General features: G+C 39.6%; 1 protein-coding gene across 1 annotated transcript in view; it reads right to left on the reverse strand.

Moving 5' to 3' along the window:
• Positions 1 to 20463, reverse strand: part of LOC126474736 (uncharacterized) — a 180806-nt gene that overhangs the window by 77147 nt on the left and 83196 nt on the right. Inside the window, exons 8-9 of the mRNA XM_050102215.1 lie at positions 3989 to 4133; positions 3686 to 3910 (exon numbers count right to left, since the gene is read on the reverse strand). Coding sequence (XP_049958172.1) covers positions 3686 to 3910; positions 3989 to 4133 — 370 coding nt within the window. The remainder of the gene's footprint in view (positions 1 to 3685; positions 3911 to 3988; positions 4134 to 20463) is intronic.

The following is a 20463-nucleotide window of genomic DNA, read 5'->3' on the forward strand; positions in this document are numbered from 1 at the left end:
AGTTCTGAGTCAGTAATTTGTTTCAATGCAGCACATTGTGTGGTATCAGCAGTGCCTTCATCAAATGGAAACAGTGCATCGTGCTTCACTCATATCTCTGTAGAATAAACATTCAAATAAGCCACAGCAAGCTGCTGTTATAGAGCTCTAACTATATGCTGTCAGGTAGCACTACATATGTCTCCAATTGCCACACTAAGAGCTCAGCCTTAGATTACATTCAGGTTATTGCCAGTCTACTCTCACACCAAGCATAAAGATAGCAGTGGCACGAGATCTTACAAACCTAACATGACGTCGGTGAGAACTTTACAAACCTAGAAAAATGCTATTGCTCTAGTGAATATTGATAACTACCACTAGTGGAAAAATGAGAGAGGAGGGAGAGGGAGAGGGGGGGAGGGAGAGGGAGGGAGGGAGGGAGAGAGAGAGAGAGAGAGAGAGAGAGAGAGAGAGAGAGAGAGAGAGAGAGAAACTACATTATGCATAGTTATGTACGCTTTATACTGAATACACTGTAGATAAGTACATTTATGCTTTAATCATTCTACAGTGTTTGATGTATACTACAGTGTTCATCTATTTCATTACACTGATGGACACTACATATGTTACGTTAAGCACTATCAAGTCAGTCAGTGTTTTGGTTTCATCATGTTCAACAGACAGATAGTGTTCAACAATAATCATTACACAAACATCTATGTTAATCCGTCTTTGTCACTTATGAACAATACGAAACCAAATACAGAATGTGAAGCTTACTGATCTGTGTTGTAAAACCTATAATATTACCTTACAAATATTACATCACAAATTAAAAATCTTACACCCAAAATGTTTACAAAGAATAAACACGAAGTGAACATTAATCTCATCTGAGTGTGACACTCATTTTACAACTGTCTGAAGTTCTTGATATAGATCAAAAAGAAGTAAAGTGAGGAAGAACTCCCTTGAAACTTCATAGGCATCAAACAAGACAGGAAGACTTCAAATGGCATAAGGTTTGTAACAAGAAATAAGTAAGTAATTCTCATCATACACAGAACAATCAAAAGTTTTTGCCTAATTGCAATGTGGTGTATAAAGCAAACAACAGGAAGTTACACATATGCATAAAGTTCTACACTCCAAGACCAGAGTTCTCCATGCAGGTAGTATAGAGACCACATGAGTTTTCAGAGAGGTAGAAGGTCAAAGGTAAGCACCATGCCAGATTCAGTTTAGAAACCACAGAATGAGAAATGAAGATGCATTACAGAGGAAGAGAAATGAATAATTTCGCTAAGAATTGGAAGGAAACTCCCAATTTTCTGAAGGTAGATTTTCATTATTTATTCAATAACTTTTCACTATCCTTCACCTTTACTTCTTATTGTGTCCCTTCTATCATGTTTGAGCTGAAGCTGACATAGTATCTGCCTTTGATCTCCTATTCTCTCTGTAGCTGTTCCCTTAATGTTTGCCTGTGTCCTCACAATAAGTATTTTCCTCCCAACCTCATCCTCACTTAAGGAAGATGTAAAACATTCCAAAAGCTTTGAATATTTTTTTCTGCTTTTAAGTGTTTTTATTGGCAGTACTAAAATTTTGCTCCTAAAATAAGTACTGGCCAACCACTCTATCTTCTTGTAAAATAAATGTTCCCTCATTTTACAATGATATATGATTCACCCAGTGATGTATTCATCTAATGAGAACCATTAATTTATTATTTTATCCTTTGTTATAACACATTACTTGCTTTTGCAGTGTCTTTTTATGAAAAATGAATTTTTTTCACTCTTTATTTATCTCCTCAGAGGAATGTCCACACACTTCATTTACATATTTGTAAAAGACCTATAACATGCCTCCAACATCTAAGATAAGCTGTCTGAAAAATAATGGTTTATTGAATACCTCCATGAAACTGTTAAACAATTTTATATGAAAGGTGCTAGCACAGTGAAGATTGTGAATGAAGTTTCCTCAGAATTTTTGTTCTCAAAGGCACTGCAAAGAAGCTGCCTAATGCCATTAACTCTCTTCAAGATATACTTAGGTCATGCCTTAAGTTCAGTAGAGGGAAATTTAGTTATATGGGAATGACCATTATAATTGTGAAGATAGTGAAAATAAAAGTTATGCGTTTCAGAAGGAGGCTTACCATGTGTCCAGCATTAGCTCAGACACTTTAGGCTTTTTAGTGCTGTCTGAAATTGCAGATTTCTCCAGGATTGCAAAAATGTCTGGCATTTGAGAACTTTGAGAGCCAAGGACTTTTTTTTTTAATTTAGACTTGCTTGTTTGACATCACATATTTAAAACTTCTCTTATGCTGTGCCTCTCTCAGCTAACCCAGGAGTAAGCACTGATATGAATGGGGAGGTGTTGCTATCAGGTCCACCACAGCTTTTCATGTAGTCATTTAGCATGACAACAGGTGCAATGTGCTTATGTTGTTACCATGTGTAAAGTAACTCATTTAAATGATTTTGATCATTTTATCTCAATTCATTTTTCACCTCCCGTTTAGCAATAGAAAATGTGTGTTTAATGTTTTATGCTATCTCCTACCAAAGAATTTCTATGCACTCTAAAAGAAAATACTGATGCTCAGAAACAAACAATGGAAACTCCAGGTAGGAAGATATGTCATGTTGTTGACAGGCACAATTAAAAAAGTTCACATATATCTTTCGGCCAAGGCCTTCATCTGTAAAAGAGAGACACATACACACACCATTGTGTGTGTGTGTATGTGTGTGTGTGTGTGTGTGTGTGTGTGTGTTTTACTGAGGAAAGCTGTGGCTGAAAGCTATATGTGAGTGTCTCTTAATTGTGTCTGTTTCCAACTTGACCTGTCTTCCTGATCCTAAGTAGCAATCTGTCTTTTCTATATTGCTGATGTTCAGGAACAAAAATTATTCTCAAGTGTACACAATTTTCATAATCCTAGTACCCAGTACTCATGAGTTTTCTTAAAGTTAGAAAGTTTCAGTAAATAAATTTATGAACTGAAATTATCTGATCTGATTCAGAAGAAAGTGTAAAGGTAGTTAACAAAATTATAAAAGATTCCATAAATATTGATGACCCACTTAATGAATGCACATTGTTGAACCAGGTAACTATAAAGCAAATGGTAGACTGTGGTTCAAGTTCTGAAAAGGAAATCAATTCAGAAAATTGGAAATCAATTTTTAAGGTGTTTCAAAAGACTGGTATTTCATGTTGCAATATTTCTAAAATGGTTCAGTTTGTGACATCTTTGCCTGATATATCTTTTCTAGTTTAGAGAGTTTTTTCAATTGTGAAGAACATTTGGTTTGTAAAAATGGGTACACTTCAGTATCTATTGTTAATCATCTGCTAAATTTTAAAATTAATTAAGAACTTTCTAATTGTGACTTTAATGATGTAATTAAAACAAACAAATCATTTTTGAAAAAGTTGTGTGTGAAAAATGGAACTGAATAAATAAAGAGTAATGCTGCGGTAGACTATTAAGACTTTTAAGTACTTTCAAAAATACGGTAATATGTCCTGGGTAGGACCCAGGAAAATATGGTAAGCCCATTCAAAAGCTGGAGAAGAGTAGGCCTATGATATATAAAGGCTTATAATTAATATACAGAGAACTGAATATCTCTATGTAAGACATAATGAGGGACAAATTTAATCTGAATGATGAACTCACCTTCAGAACAAGTATTGCACAGATAAATATGCAACAAATGTTGATTAAAGTGAGACACAGACTAATAATTCCCATGACAGACAGTTCTTTTGCTTTGCTGTCATTGTAATATAGTGGTTCATATCCTGATGTGAAGTTGGGCTGCGATGGGTCTTCACCCTGGAGAACTAGCACTGTGTAATTTTTATCATTCACCACAGTACATGCTAGAGCCCACATAATGCCCTAGAATGAAAAAAAATAGATTTTATGTGTTGTCTAATAATTTAATGCAAGAGTACATAACAGGAAAAAAATACCTACACAATTTACAGCTGGTGGCAGCAAGGATGCAGAAATGGCAACACCAATCAGTGGTCCAGCACTGCCTTGAAGTAATGCTAAGGCAACGCCAGTCCCTGAAGGTAAAGCCCACATTACACCAACCCAAAGAGAACGATAGTTCCCTCTGAAAAAAAGTCCATGGATTTCAAAAGCTAAAGACATTAAAAAATCGTGTTCAAAAGCCAGCATGAATGTAGAACATTGGTTTATATTTGCAACCATATAAATACAAAACCTGAATTATTATATATTGACAGCAGGATCTTTAGACGAAAAACAAAGAGTATTAAAGTTCAGCAAGATTTATAAAGTTCTTATCAAGTTGGGAAAGGCAACAAAAATCATAATAAAAAGTCTTTTGGCCATAGAGTCTGACAATCACAGTCCTGAAACAAGTTCTGATCATAAAAAAAGTGGATGATGATTTTAATTTGAGTTGCATGATGGAATGGGATGAATTGAAAAGAGATATATATTAACAGAAAATCAAGAACTGGAAATCATCACAAAGTTAAGTCGGCTGACCATGGTAACAAAAAAGAAACGGCTCACATCAAGAAAACAAAGGACACTTACGCAAGGATACTTAAACATGGTTAGAAGTGAAAGCAAATGTACTGGGTGAAACAACAATAACTCACATAAACCATGTAGACAACTGTTTAAATAGACTGATGTGTTTAATTTCTCCCATTATGATAGAAACAGAATTATTTTTCCTTCTCTCATTCATTTTACCTTAATTCATATATATTCCTGTTACAAGTATGAAACAGTCAACCACTCAGTAACCTTGCCAGATGTGCAAATTAATCACACAAACATACTGATACTTGTAACATCGCCAATAAGCTGCTCACATGAGTGTTCAGAGTGGGCCAAATAAAAGGCTATTTAGCCTCAATTTGCTACTATAGAACCACCTTCGTAACCAGACTTGTAGTGCTGATTGTTTATCATGTGTTTGGTGCAAGGGATCCTGAACTTGTGGTTTCCACCATCTCTTGCCTATGTGGGACTTTGCTTATGAAATACATGTTAATCAGCTAGTCACACTGGGACGTCGTCCTTCTACTCTAGAGCAGTCTCCTAAAGGTTTCTCTTGTGACTCTGATGAATATCCCTCCAAGAACTGTTTCTGCTTTGATTCATGGACATTCACATGTTAGAGAAGTTGTTTAAGTTAATAAACATTGTGGCCCAAATTGAGGGTTAAAACACTGGTAATGAGGAAGTCCTCATACAAATCTGAAGACAGTATGGCCCCTCCCTGGCTGAAATGTTGTGAATAACGTGACATTTCACATATGACCGGGAAATCTGGGAATTTCTTTTCCTTGTTTGTGTATACACCCTGTATTAATATAGCAGGATGCCTTTTGACATGGCTAGTGCCCACACAATTTTCCTGAGTTTTCTTGAATAGACTACTGCCAGCATTCCATACTGTGTCAATAACCTTGGTGAAATTCTTGTCATTGGTAATACCATGGATGCTGTGCAATCTCTGCTTGGTTTTTGCAACCTTTACACATATATTATTTATGTGTAACTTGTAAAAACATGCCTTCTTTCAGCCTTTAATCACTTATAAAGGTTGTACCCTCAATGAAAAACGCTTTCAGCCTGCCACAGAATATGTCAAAGGTATTCACAATATGCCTGTGCCTATATCCATTAAGAATCTCCAAGTATTCCTAGGAAAAGTGAATGACTATGTGTAATTTATTCCCCAGGCAACCTCCATATCATGTCCATTCATAAAAATTGTACCTTTCCAATGGTCTGAAGAGTGCAATCGTGCTTTTCAGAAGTTGAACCCTTCCAATCAGCCTTCCAGTCTTGTGACTTACAAGTCCCATTTGCCATTAGTGTTGACCCTAGGTGCATCTCCACACAGATTAAGGGAGGTTCTGATTCATAAATTAGAGAATGGAAGGCCAATTGTATTTATGCCAAAGGTACTTACTCAAGCTCAGATGCTTTACTCTCAGAACAAAATGGAAGCACTGGCCATCATTTTTGGTGTCCATATATTTTGAAGATTTCGTATTATCACAGGTATTACTTTATCACCAACCATAAGCTGCTCGTGTCATTTTTTGTAACCAAGGGTCACATTGTTAGAGCACACAACACATAGTCTTTGTTGTTGGGTTTTCTGTTTTGCAAATTTCGAATATTCTATTTTTTATCACAATTCACTTAGCATTCTAATGAGGACATGCTATTTCACCTGGTGGTAGGTGTGGATCCTGAATTTGACTGCCCGGAAACAGTCTCTTTCATATCAGATACTCAACTAGATGAATCATGCTACAATATCTCAGTTTAACCCACTTCTTCAACAGATCCTGTAATAAGTCGACTCAGGTTGGCCTTCCAAGACCTCTAGAGTTGACTCATCTGGCCTTAAGTGACTTTTGGATTGGTGGCACCAAATTCAGCTCCAGCAATATGTGGTGCTCCTTACAGAAGATGACAAACTGTGCCAGGTGGTGGCATTGCCCTCTCTGCAATATCGGGTGCTTCAACGTATGTATCAGTTTGACTGAGGGATTTGCATGATAAAGCAACTAACACAATGATATGTCTAATGGCCCTGTATGGACGCGATTTTACACAGGTGATGTTTGTCAGGCACACCGACTGACACTACCACAGTGTTCTGGTCATAACCACACTGACACAGCCCTGGAACCAGGTTCATGCCAATTTCATGGGCTCTTTGCCAGGAGACATATGTTTAATTGTCATGGACTTTTTTTTCCCACTTCCTGTATGACTTCAGCTGATAACAATGGAATGGAGATTGCACCCCACATGCTGGTGACTGACAATAATCCCTAATTCATGGAAGGTGATTTCCAAAGCCCCTTTCTATCCAGCCTCAAATTGGCTTACAGTATGAACTGTTCACACCTGCAAAATCAGGAAGCTTTAGGATATACAAAATTGGCTTCAGTGATAAACACCTTGTTACTTTCTTACAGATCCATGAACTCCAGTGGTCAAGATCCTGCATGGGCACCCTCACTTCTGAATTTCCTGTGTACACCATCAGAACACGAAGAAGACACTGCCATGCCACTCCATGTGAGTGTCTTAGTGTAGGCACATACATTTGGGTACAGTCCAGGCCAGATCCTGAAACCCATGGCAAAACACATGTGCCAGATGGTACTGGTAGCTACATCACTCTTGGATGCTGTGGCAACTTCACAAGCAACACCAGCTGCAACAACCTGGGCTGTGGCTTCTTTCATCTGTACATCCACCATCTTCACCACTGCAGTCACACCATAGTTTTCTCCACTTATAAATCTCAGAGGATGGCCATTTCGTTCTTCCTTCCTGCACGCTGTGAGATAAGCAATTGAAAGTTTATCTGGCCTTACCAACAGCTGAACCACTGGGTCTACTGGTCTTGCAGGAGCACCTCCACTTCCACATATCTCTGGGTTTATGAAAGAAGCTCCAGATCCAGAAGCAGTGTCACTGGCAGCCTCAGATGTCTCCTAGGAGCTACTGTCATTACATCACCCATCTATTGCCCACTTCCAGTGTGTCCTCTCCTTCACTGAGCAGGTGATGGCACTACACACTGGTTCAAGGCTGGAGGCTCTTATTAACCCTCTACAAGTAGACTTGGCAGTGCTGATTTTTTTTCCATGTGTTTGTCACAAGATCCTGAACTTGTGATTCCACCACCTCTCACCTATGTGGAACTTTGAAATATATATTAACTGGTTAATTGCTTGGGACCTTGTCCTCCTACTCTGGAGTGATCTTCCAATAGGTTCTATTGTGATTCTGAAAGATAATGCTCCAAGAACTGTTTCTGCTTGATTCATGGACTAATTTGTTATTTGCTTATTTCAGAAGCTGTTTATGTTAAATACTGCATCCCAAAGAAAGTGTTACAGTTAACCACATTCATATATTACTTGCAAGAGATATCACACACTGTAAGTCATAAATAATACAACAACATCAAATCAAGTATTGACACATAGTGACACACTAACGGTATGTCAACATAAGCCAGGTATCACCTGCCCTCACACTTCACCTTAAACTATTGTCAAGCCTATCACTGGCTACCACTTCAGAGCATGTAGTATTTAAGGGGACAAATTAGAACAGTTATGCAGAATGGTTATACACTGAAGAGCCAAGGAAACTGGCACACCTCCCGAATATCATGCAGGGCCCATACGAACACGCACAAGTGCCGCAACACAATGCAGCATGAACTCAACCAATGTCTGAAGTAGTGCTGGAGGGAATTGACACCATGAATCCTGCAGAGCTGTCCATAAATCCATAAGAGTACGAGGGGGTGGAAATCTCTTCTCAACAGCATGTTGCAAGGCATCCCAGATATGCTCAATGATGTTAATGTCTGGGAAGTTTGATAGCGAGTGGAAGTTTTTAAACTAAGAAGAGTGTTCCTGGAGCCACTCTGTAGTGGGGTGCTGCAGTGTTCTGCAGGAATTGCCCAAGTCTGTCTGAATGCGCAATGGACATGAATGGTTCAAATGGCTCTGAATACTATGGGACTTAACTTCTGAGGTCATCAGTCCCCTAGAACTTAGAACTACTTAAACCTAACTAACCTAAGGACATCATACACATCCATGCCCGCGGCAGGATTCGAACCTGCGACCGTAGCAGTCGCGCGGTTCCAGACTGTAGTGCGTACAGCCGCTCGGCCACCCCGGCCAGCAGACATGAATGGATGAAGGTGATCAGACAGGATCCTTATGTACATGTCACCTGTCAGAATCGTTTCTAGATGTATCACTCCAACTGCACATGCCTCCACCAGTTTGAACAGTCCCCTGCTGACATGCAGGGTCCATGGATTCATGAGGCTGTCTCCATACCTGTACATGTCCATCCACTTGACATGATACAATTCAAAACGGGACACATCTGAGCAGGCAGCATGATTCAAGTCATAAACAGTCCAATGTTGGTGGTGATGAGCCCAGGCAAGGCATAGAGCTTGGTGTCATGCAGGCATCAAGAGTACATGAGTGGGCCCTCAGCTCAGAAAGCCCATATCAATGATTTTTCAATGAATGGTTCACATGCTGACTCTTGTTGATGGCCCAGCATTGAAATCTGCAGAAATTTTTGGAAGTGTCACACTTCTGTCACGTTGAACAATTCTCTTCAGTCTTTGTTAGTCCTGTTCTTGCAGGATCTTTTTCTGGCTGGAGTAATGTCCAAGATTTGATATTTTACTGGATTCCTGATATTCATGGTACACTTGTGAAATGGTCATAAGGGAAAATCCTCACTTCATTGCTATCACAGAGATGCTGTGTCCCGTCACTCGTGTGCTGACTATAACGTCACATTCAAACTCACTTAAATCTTGATAACCTACCATTGCAGCAGCAGTAACCGATCTAACAACTGTGCCAGACACTTGTTGTCTTACAAAGGTGTTGCCGACCACAGTGCCATATTCTACCTTTTTTGTATATCTCAGTATTTGAATATACACTCCTATACCAGTTTCTTTGGCACTTCAGTGTAGGCAAAGTGGAGACATGACTGGACTATAGCAGAGAGAATCAGGAGCATACGCTGGATTTTACCTGGAAAGGGGCAGTGAGAAAACTGTTTATCAGGTTTGTTTACATATATCACTGAAGATGGGAAGGAGTTAGATATTACACAGCACACACATTAATTGATATTGTCAATAAAATATACATTCAGTGGTTCTGTTAAGAAATTTGCCAATGAAGCAGAAGAAAATAACCACCATTATGTCCTGTAAACTTCTCTCAAACTTCATTTTATAAGTAGCTAACATTTTTATAGATTCTGGAAACTCATTAAAAATGTTTATTCCTGGCTAATGAATGACTTTTTGGATCATTGTAAGTGATTTTAAGTCATTACCTTATTCACATTACTGATTCAGTGAATTGAGCTGTTGGTTTGAAAGGGAGACTTAATATTCACAAGAAATTTCAGTAAGGAGTACATACAGGGTGAAGCAGTGAAGACAGGCCACATCAGATATATTCAGTGAGCATAAATGTGTTAAGATAGAGTTTTCAAAAAGTTATAGCAGATAGTGTGCTGAATTTTCTGATGTATGTGTGGAAATTTTAACATAGCTGCTGAATATGATAGAGTTTCTCTAATGAAACTAAACACCCGTTTCTGTGGCATTAGAAATAGGATCTCAGTGTAGAGCTTGAACTAATAGTAACACAATAACAGCTACACAAATCACTGTCTCACCATCACAAGAAGAGGTTCCACAAATGTCTGCCCTACTAAATTAAATGTACACAACCATGTGTGTAATCAAGAAGGGCAAAAACATATATTATGCTCAGCAAATTAAACAGGGCAGCAGAAAATCAGAACCCATGTGGAAAATTATAAAATCTGAAAGAAATAGAGGCAAAACTTAGAATGGGGAGCAGAAAATGTCATGGAAAATGGAACACATAACAAAAATCTGAAAAGAGCAGCTTCAGAATTAAATAACTTGTTCCTCTCTGTAATTGAAGACATAGGAATGCAATACACACAGCCTCCCTTAGAAGCTATGAAACTATGTAGTCTTACCCAACATACGCCAACAACACTTAACTTGAAATCCATAACACCCAACAAAATTGTAAACATCAGATCTCTAAAAAGTACCAGCTCGTCTGGGTATGACAAAATATCCAACAGATCACTAATCAGCAACATATTGTGTTATTTATATGACCTGTCTATGAAGCCTGGAGTATTTGCCTATTGATTAAAATATGCTACAGTGGTGCCAACATACACAGATGTTGAGAAACATGTAATATCTATTGACCTATCTCTCCATTGCTAGTTCTTTCAAAAATATTTGAAATGGTATATGAACACCTAACACAAAAGGGCTCACTGACACTCTCCAGTTTGGCTTATGCAAAGGGCTATCAACCAAAGTGAGAGGGCAATATTCAGTCTCACAAAAGAATTCCTAGACTAACTGAACTGTAGAAGGTATTCTGTGAGGATTTTCTGTGACCTCACTTATGTTTTTGAATGTGTAAAAAATAATACTTTAACACAAGATCTCCCATGCTATGGTATCAAAGACCAACCACAAACTTGGCTGGAACAGAAAACAAAGAGCTGCTCTAACAAGTGCAAGTGAAGCAGTAATACCAGACTGGGGAACTGTTACATATGGTGTTTCCCAAGGCTTGATTCTTGGACCACTGATCTTAATGGTAAACATTAATGACCTACCAGCACCAGTAAATAACAAGGCAAATAAAATAATCTGCTGATGATACAAGTATCCTGATCAAGGGCATGAAATCCTCAATGCAGATTACAACTGAAACAATATCACATCAAATACACAAATTTTTCGAAATTAATTTGCTGACTGTGAATTCCTTGGCATCAATTTTATTAGGAACAGTTCCACTACCCAATAGTGACATATGAAAATTTGTGTTGGACCATGACTCAAACACAGATTTTCCATTTATCACGAGAGGTTATCTTAAGTGCAGATGCAAGGCAAAATAACGAAAAAATTTAAAATTTTAGTTGTTGATTAATTTATTATATTGATGATTGAAGGATGACATCTCAAAGTTCCATAATTCAAATCTGCCTAGAAATATGTTTCAAAAATTTTTCTTTGGCCATCTGTACTTACCACATTTCTTTTTTTCCACACTGCAATTTACACTTTCTCTACGGTAGTTGCTTGTGTTAATTTTGTGTGGAGCAAGTTCAAAAGTGAATGGGAGGCAGATTTTTCAGACGGGAGGAAGAAATGAAGTGCAAGAAATTAAAAAATGGAAAGGCACTGGCAGATGCTAACAAATTGGCAGACTAAGAAATTCACACATTACAAGTATAGTATGGAAAAGGTATTAGGGACAATGTATGTAGTGTGGGCAATATTCTTCCACAAACTTTCTGCAGATGAGAATCCTCAGCACTTCCTCTGTCACATATCATGGTGCAAATATCTTCAGACAGAAGCCAGTGAAACCCATACACTCAAACACTGTTTGCCACTTGCTGTTTTAAATGTTATAAAGCCAACTTTCAGAGACCTGGCCAATCCTGAACTACTCAAAAAATGTGTGCATGGGAAAATGCACATCACATTATATGGATGCATTGTCCAAAAGTAGTGTTGTGTTGTCATATGTTGCAAAGACAGCTGCATTTGATACCTCCCTAGTGTTTAATAATGAAAATACATGTAGCATTGGTGCCTGCACAGACTAGGTTCCACCTATGTGCTTTCACACTGAAGACAATTAAAAGTATCAATGAAGCATGACTTGAAAAAGCCCAGGAAGCAGAAGAAAATATGCAAAAGTTGGCTAGGCAAAGGAGGCAGGGGAAGAGAGTATTACAGGAAGACAAGGAAGAGAATGAAGATCATGGATACAGACACCATTGGTGACTAAAGGTATGGCAATATTGTTAAAGATTAAAATAAAAACTCTAAAATAGATTTGCTATACAGTCAATATTAGGAGAAGGATAGATTGCTACTCACCATATAGCGGAGATGGTGAGTTGCATACAGGCACAATAATAGGACGAATAAACACATAAGCTTTTGACCAGAAGGCCATCTTCTGAAATAGATAAAACACACCATACACACACACAAATGCAGCTCACACACACATGACCACTGTCTCTGGCTGCTGGTGGCTGTCTGGCCCTGGCATCCAGAGACAGTGGTCGTTTGTGTGTGTGTGTGTGTGTGTGTGTGTGTGTGTGTCTGTGGTCTATTTTTTTGTGCCTGTTTGCAACTCAATGTCTCTGCTTTATGGTGAGTAGCACTCTATCCCTCTCATAATATTGTCATTTTTCCATCCAAGATTTTCCACTGTTTGATTAGCTATAGAGAGATTTTTCTCAAAACCTAAAAAAGCTGACATACTGAAATTTGGCACAGTTCTTAAAAAGCACTCACCACATAATCCTGTGCAATGATTTTTCTTTATCTTGTATCTGATAAAAGTTTTCCTTTACTGTATGAGGAGACAGCCTTGGTAATCATAAAACTGAAAGATTAATTTTAAAGTAACTATGATCTTAACCAAAAATCTGTTGCACACGTTTTACCAGCCTTTTATTTGTATGTAATCTGTAAAGTTTCAGTTTTAATGGTTGCTTACTTTACAAGAAAAGGTACATCATACATACAATGGTAATTAAAAATTCAAATCTTTATAAAATGAATGTCCATGACCATTGTCAAACAAAAACCACACATAATGCGCATGGACAGATAAAAAAATCTATGCACCAAGTGACTGCAGGGGAACACGCATACAAAAGGATTTAACTTTTACAAGCTTTCGGAGCCAGTGGCTCCTCCTCCTGGTGGAAGAGTTGAAGGGGAAGGAAGAGGAGTGAAGGAACAGGTCTGGACAGGTTTAGAGAAAGGGGTACAATTTAGAAAAGTCATCCAGAAACTCAGGACTTGAAAGACTTACCAGATGGGGTGAGAAGGAAAGACTAATTGATGGAGACTGCACCAGATGAGATTTGAAAATCTCAGAACTTAAAGGTGGAAGACAGGATGCAAGACAGAGATTACTGCTGAAACATTGTGCACAAGTCAGTAAGAGGGAAAAGCTAAATGGATTGTATCTAACAGAAGTGGGAGGGGGGGGACAGCAAATAATACGACGGTTGTTTTTTAAGTAAGGGCCGTTCGCGCGTATAGTCCTGTAGTTCATGCGGACGCCGCAACAAGCCACCGCGCCACTTGCCGGCATCCTTCCCGTTCACATTGATGCAAGTTGCAGCTCTGTAGCTGACGTGTACACATCACTGTGCTACTTTATAATGTTTACGATTATTGAATCGCCCACCGCGTGTGAGATACGGTCAGTGATTCGTTTTTTGACCGCGAGAAGCCTATCAGCTGCAGAAATTCATCGTCAGTTAGCAGAAGTTTATGGCTTGAATGCAATGAGTGAAGGTAAAGTGCGTCAATGGGTTAAAGAGTTTAAAAATGGCCGTCAAAACGTCCATGACGAAGAACGCTCAGGCCCGGCCCTCTGTGATCACTGATGATTTGGTGGCTGCAGTCGAACCAAAGATTCGTGAGGACAGAAGATTCACAATTTCCACTCTTTCTCTGGAATTTCCACAAGTTTCAAGATCGGTTTTGTACAAAATTGTGTCTGAAAACCTAAACTTTAAGAAACAGTGGGTACCCAGACTCCTCACAGAGGACCACAAAGGGAAGAGATTTGCCACTTCATTGGACTTTTTGATTCATTACGAGGAAGAATGGGATGACATGTTGAGTCAAATTGTCACTGGAGATGAAACATGGGTATCCCATATCACTCCCGAAAGCAAGCGACAATCGATGGAATGGCGACACACAACCTCACCCATCAAGGTCAAAGCCAAACAGACGCTGTCAAAGTGCAAGATTATGGCAACTGTGTTCTGGGACTGGTGCGGTGTTTTGCAAGTGGACTTTATGCCATGAGTAATGACAATCAACTCAGATGCCTACTGTGCAACTCTAAAGAAGCTCCACAGAGCAATTCAAAACAAAAGGGGCGGCATGCTGACAAAAGGAGTTTTGCTCCTGCACGATAACACTAGGCCTCACACCTCTCAAAAGACTCGGGATTTGATTGATTCTTTTGGCTGGGAAGTTTTGGACCATGCACCATACAGCCCCAACCTTGCTCCTAGCAATTTTCACCTTTTCCGGTACCTGAAACACCATCTTGGCGGGCAGCGCTTCAATGATGACGATGAAGTGAAAGCGGCCGTGAACTCTTGGCTGTCGGAGCAGGCGGCCGAATTCTTTGAAGAGGGAATTAAAAACTTAGTTGTATGGTATGACAAGTGCTTAAATAAACAAGGCAACTATGTAGAAAAATAGGTAAAAGTGTGTAGAATCAAAAAATAAAAGTTTTGTTACAAAAGTATTTGTATCTTTTTTAAAAAATAAAAACGGCTCTTACTTAAAAAACAACCCTCGTAGACAAGTCAGAAAATGAAAGATGTAGAAAAACAAAATGGAGTGAAGAACGGAGTAGATACTGAGAATAAATGCTGAGATGGAAGGAATTAACATAAATCAAGGCCAGGTGGCTGGCAAGAGCCAAGGACATGACAACAGCCACTCAGTGTGCCACTGGGGTTGTCTGTTGTTTCTGATACACATAAATGATATTCACGTGGTGCAACCAGAAGATGTAAATATGGTACACTTTGCAGATGATACAAGTCTATGAAAAAAAATTAGTACCAGTCTTCTTACTTAAAAGGCAGCTAATGAAATATTCAAAAATACTGACTCAATTCTACGTAGATGGATAATCATTACAATTTGACAATACTCCATGCATACAATTCAGTATTTCTCACAAAGCTCCACAATCGATTGAAATAGAGTATTCAAACAATAGAATACACAAAATACACTCCTGGAAATTGAAATAAGAACACTGTGAATTCATTGTGACAGGAAGGGGAAACTTTATTGACACATTCCTGGGGTCAGATACATCACATGATCACACTGACAGAACCACAGGCACATAGACACAGGCAACAGAGCATGCACAGTGTCGGCACTAGTACAGTGTATATCCACCTTTCGCAGCAATGCAGGCTGCTATTCTCCCATGGAGACGATCGTAGAGATGCTGGATGTAGTCCTGTGGAACGGCTTGCCATGCCATTTCCACCTGGTGCCTCAGTTGGACCAGCGTTCGTGCTGGACGTGCAGACCGCGTAAGACGACGCTTCATCCAGTCCCAAACATGCTCAATGGGGGACAGATCCGGAGATCTTGCTGGCCAGGGTAGTTGACTTACACCTTCTAGAGCACGTTGGGTGGCACGGGATACATGCGGACGTGCATTGTCCTGTTGGAACAGCAAGTTCCCTTGCCGGTCTAGGAATGGTAGAACGATGGGTTCGATGACGGTTTGGATGTACCGTGCACTATTCAGTGTCCCCTCGACGATCACCAGTGGTGTACGGCCAGTGTAGGAGATCGCTCCCCACACCATGATGCTGGGTGTTGGCCCTGTGTGCCTCGGTCGTATGCAGTCCTGATTGTGGCGCTCACCTGCACGGCGCCAAACACGCATACGACCATCATTGGCACCAAGGCAGAAGCGACTCTCATCGCTGAAGACGACACGTCTCCATTCGTCCCTCCATTCACGCCTGGCGCGACACCACTGGAGGCGGGCTGCACGATGTTGAGGCGTGAGCAGAAGATGGCCTAACGGTGTGCGGGACCGTAGCCCAGCTTCATGGAGACGGTTGTGAATGGTCCTCGCCGATACCCCAGGAGCAACAGTGTCCCTAATTTGCTGGGAAGTGGCGGTGCGGTCCCCTACGGCACTGCGTAGGATCCTACGGTCTTGGCGTGCATCCGTGCGTCGCTGCGGTCCGGTCCCAGGTCGACGGGCACGTGCACCTTCCGCCGACCACTGGCGGCAACATCAATGTACTGTGGAGACCTCACGCCCCACGTGTTGAGCAATTTGGCGGTACGTCCACCCGGCCTCCCGCATGCCCACTATACGCCCTCGCTCAAAGTCCGTCAACTGCACATACGGTTCACGTCCACGCTGTCGCGGCATGCTACCAGTGTTAAAGACTGCGATGGAGCTCCGTATGCCACGGCAAACTGGCTGACACTGACGGCGGCGGTGCACAAATGCTGCGCAGCTAGCGCCATTCGACGGCCAACACCGCGGTTCCTGGTGTGTCCGCTGTGCCGTGCGTGTGATCATTGCTTGTACAGCCCTCTCGCAGTGTCCGGAGCAAGTATGGTGGGTCTGACACACCGGTGTCAATGTGTTCTTTTTTCCATTTCCAGGAGTGTAGACAGTATTAAGTTTTTGAAACTATTGATAGACCATAATCTTAAAGAGGAAACCTACTTCCTAGAATTAATGGAGCACCTTTGCGTAATAACTGCAATTAAGTGATTTTAAAGTTAGTTAACTAGTTTATTCTGCATATTTTCATTCACTAATGGGTTACAGAGTACATTTTTGGGTACACTCAACATACTGAGATAATATTTTCACAATATATGAATCTTCTATAGTACTAATATCTGGCTTTAGTTACAGAACGTACTAAAGAGGTTTCATAATACATGCATTCATTGTCTTTTGGTATTCCCAATATTTCTCTTTTAAAAAAAAATGACAAAAAGAATACTAGGACAAAAAAAACTTCCAAAAAAGCTTCAGATACTTAACATTAGTACAGGAAGGAGTCCAATACAGGAGTGCATATATATTTAACAACCTGCCAGGGCATATCTTGTAGGTAACATGGTGGATCTGTTGGGCAACTTTTACTTAATTTAAGATTATCTAGACCGTGAACTGTAAAACATATACAGTGACAATGCAGGCCTACTTAATTCATTAGACAATGAATTATATGTTATTGGTATATTCTGCGATATAGCAAAGGCATTAGGCTGTGTAAATTATCACATTGTTTTAAGACAGTTAGAATATTATGATGTTACAGAAAATTCTACAAATAACTAATATTAACATTGTAACACCATAATAGTTCATCATGTTCAGTCATTCCATTATAATACATTTAAATAAAATGTACATTCTTTTTGCACAACCCAGAGACCATTTTCCACTGGACCCATTCTGTGCAATTAATGTAATCATGTTAGACATAAAGATTGTTGTTCTCACTGAGGTGGCACATACAGAAGCAACAAGAAGTGAAACTGGTGTGTGGAAACTACTCAGTTTTCTACCAAAGCAATTAATTATTTAATGTATACCTCAGTAACAGTGGAAAAGTCTTCTAACTGAAATAATGAGTAAATACAGACTAAAATTTCAAGATAGAATGACCATAGTTAAAAAGAGAGAGAATGACAGATAGATAGATAGATACATAGAGAGAGAGAGAGAGAGAGAGAGAGAGAGAGAGAGAGATAGAGAGAGAGAGGTATAGATAGAGAGATAGCTAGATAGAGAGTTTAGTATGCTCACCACTGTTTAGGTTATTATTGCCCTTTCTGAAATTTTTCAGTGAAATGTGGTTAAGAATGTCTAAACTTAAAAAATTGTACAGTGTAAACTCATTAAAAACTGTACTTACTCTCTCCCATTTTAATTCACATTCACATGCACATTCACACTTCCACTCAAATAGTAAAGCTGTGAATGTGTTCTGTGTTCTAAAATGTGCCAAAAAAATATCTTAAATATCATCTCATCATCTGTTAAAATAAAGAGCAGAATCGTGGTAAACTAGTGTCTGTCCAAATATAAAATAAAATCATTTAAAAAATGATAAACTGAAATCTGTGTGCTATCAGGTTGGAGGACTAATTCCAAATCAGGAAACTATGCATCATTATAGAATGTCCTATCAGTAAACAACTAAGAATAAATTCATCCTTTCATAAAGACTGGGAGGAAGCATGCTGTGGATGAGAATTGTCTTTCATAAACACAGCTTCCAGTCACATATTTTCCACAAACACATGATTCTATTCCTCAACAAAGAGGTGACAACATGGAGAGGAAGAGTCCAATGAGACATGGGATTTTCAGTATGTGCTCCTGATAATGACTGAGCAGTTGCTGGAGGTGTCTTCTGACACTTATCACTGCTCTGCTTGTCATTTCTGTTCATCAAATTATGAGATATGGTCTGATGATGATCTAGATATGATTGAAATTGGTTACCCCTCACATATTATTTTTAATTTTTAATACAAATTTGCAGTCAAGTCTGGTTACTATTTCAAATTACTTACATCCTGTGACAATCCAATAGAAGGGTTCAGGGTTGGTGAATTTCTGGCAAGCATTTATCTGCCATCATGTGTAGTGCCAACAGTGAAGTACAAAGGAGGTGGTTTAGGCACATCACTCTCAAATCTATGGTGGGACCCCATTTTTTTTCATAACAGGTCTGTACCATTCACACTTCATGCTCAAATGCAAGAAGAATTAGACAGACTGACAGTTTTAGGTGTCGTGGAAACCATTTCATCTAGACAACCGGCTACACAGTCTTTTAGGAAGGTGATGGCCATACTCCATCTTTGTGGAGACTTAATAATGCGATGGTTACTTCACAGTCCATGGTCGATACATACTCTGAACTTATGATGAAGCTGTCAGGCAGACAATATTTTTCAAAACTGGATTTGTTGAAAATACTTAAAGCTGTCACTAGATGAAGATTCATGTCAGCTTCTTATTGTTAATATGGCATATGACCTCTTTGTTTCCAGCATTACAAGTGGGCCAGTCATTATTGAAAATTATTTGCAGAAGCTTACTCAACAAATTCCTTGTTGTATCAATTACATTGATGGCTTTGTCATTACTGGTCCTGCCACTGAGGACCATCTTTGCAACCTTTGTCTGTGCATGATACAGGTCTTCAGTGAAATTTGAATAAGTCACATTTCTTCCAACCTCTACAAAATACATGGGGCATGTTACTTCTCATTGGGGGATTCAGCTGATGGACAACCATATATCGGCTATTGTAACCCTCCCAAGACCACAAACGTGGAGGACCTTTAAGCATTCTTAGGCAAAGTTGCATATTACCACATGTTCCTTCCACAGACACCTTCAATTTCATATTCCCTAAATCAATTGCTTAAGAAAGGACCCCTACCTGCGACTACTCGTTCAAGACACTGAGAGATGGTTTGTGTTTTGCCCTGTATTTGGCCATCCGTATACCTGGGCTCCAGCTTGTAGCTCCAACAGTAAGGTGGGCATGCTGTATTGTCTCAGTACCATGCTCACAGTTCAGAACAGCCCATTATTTCTTCACTGAAGGCACTTAACATTGCATAGAAGAATTACTCTCAAGCAGAGGAGGCTCTCGCTATCATTTATGCTGTCAAGAAATTTCATGTGTTTCTATACAGTGTTAAGTTTCGTTTGGTGACTGGTCACAAGCCATTAGTGCCTCTCTTTAGCCCCACAGCACACTTACTGGACAAGACAGCCCATAGGCTTCAACTGTGGACCCTGTTGCTTAGTACAGTTATGAGATTAATTTTTGCCCCATGGCTCAGCATTCAAAAGCAGATGCTCTGTACATTTATCAATGGGACCTGACCTTGGTTTCAATCAGTATGAAGTACTTCATTTTTATCTGAATGACGAAGCACAATGGGCAGTGTATTGGATTCCCTATCACCAATTCTCACATCACTCAAGCTGTTGTTGCCAAACTTGTTCTTCATGAAGTTCGATGACATATTCAACAATGGATTGCCCGAGAAACCTCCGACTTGTGCATCAGATTCCATCCACAATTATTTTCTGTCAAAGTTCAGACTCACTCTCATGAATAGTGTTATATTCCTGTCCACAAAAAATGCTGTTCCACGGGTAGTTGTTCCAGCAGCTCCCCAGCACGACATT

Source organism: Schistocerca serialis, chromosome 4 (assembly GCF_023864345.2).
Source record: "Schistocerca serialis cubense isolate TAMUIC-IGC-003099 chromosome 4, iqSchSeri2.2, whole genome shotgun sequence".
NCBI classification, from domain to species: Eukaryota; Metazoa; Arthropoda; class Insecta; order Orthoptera; family Acrididae; genus Schistocerca; species Schistocerca serialis.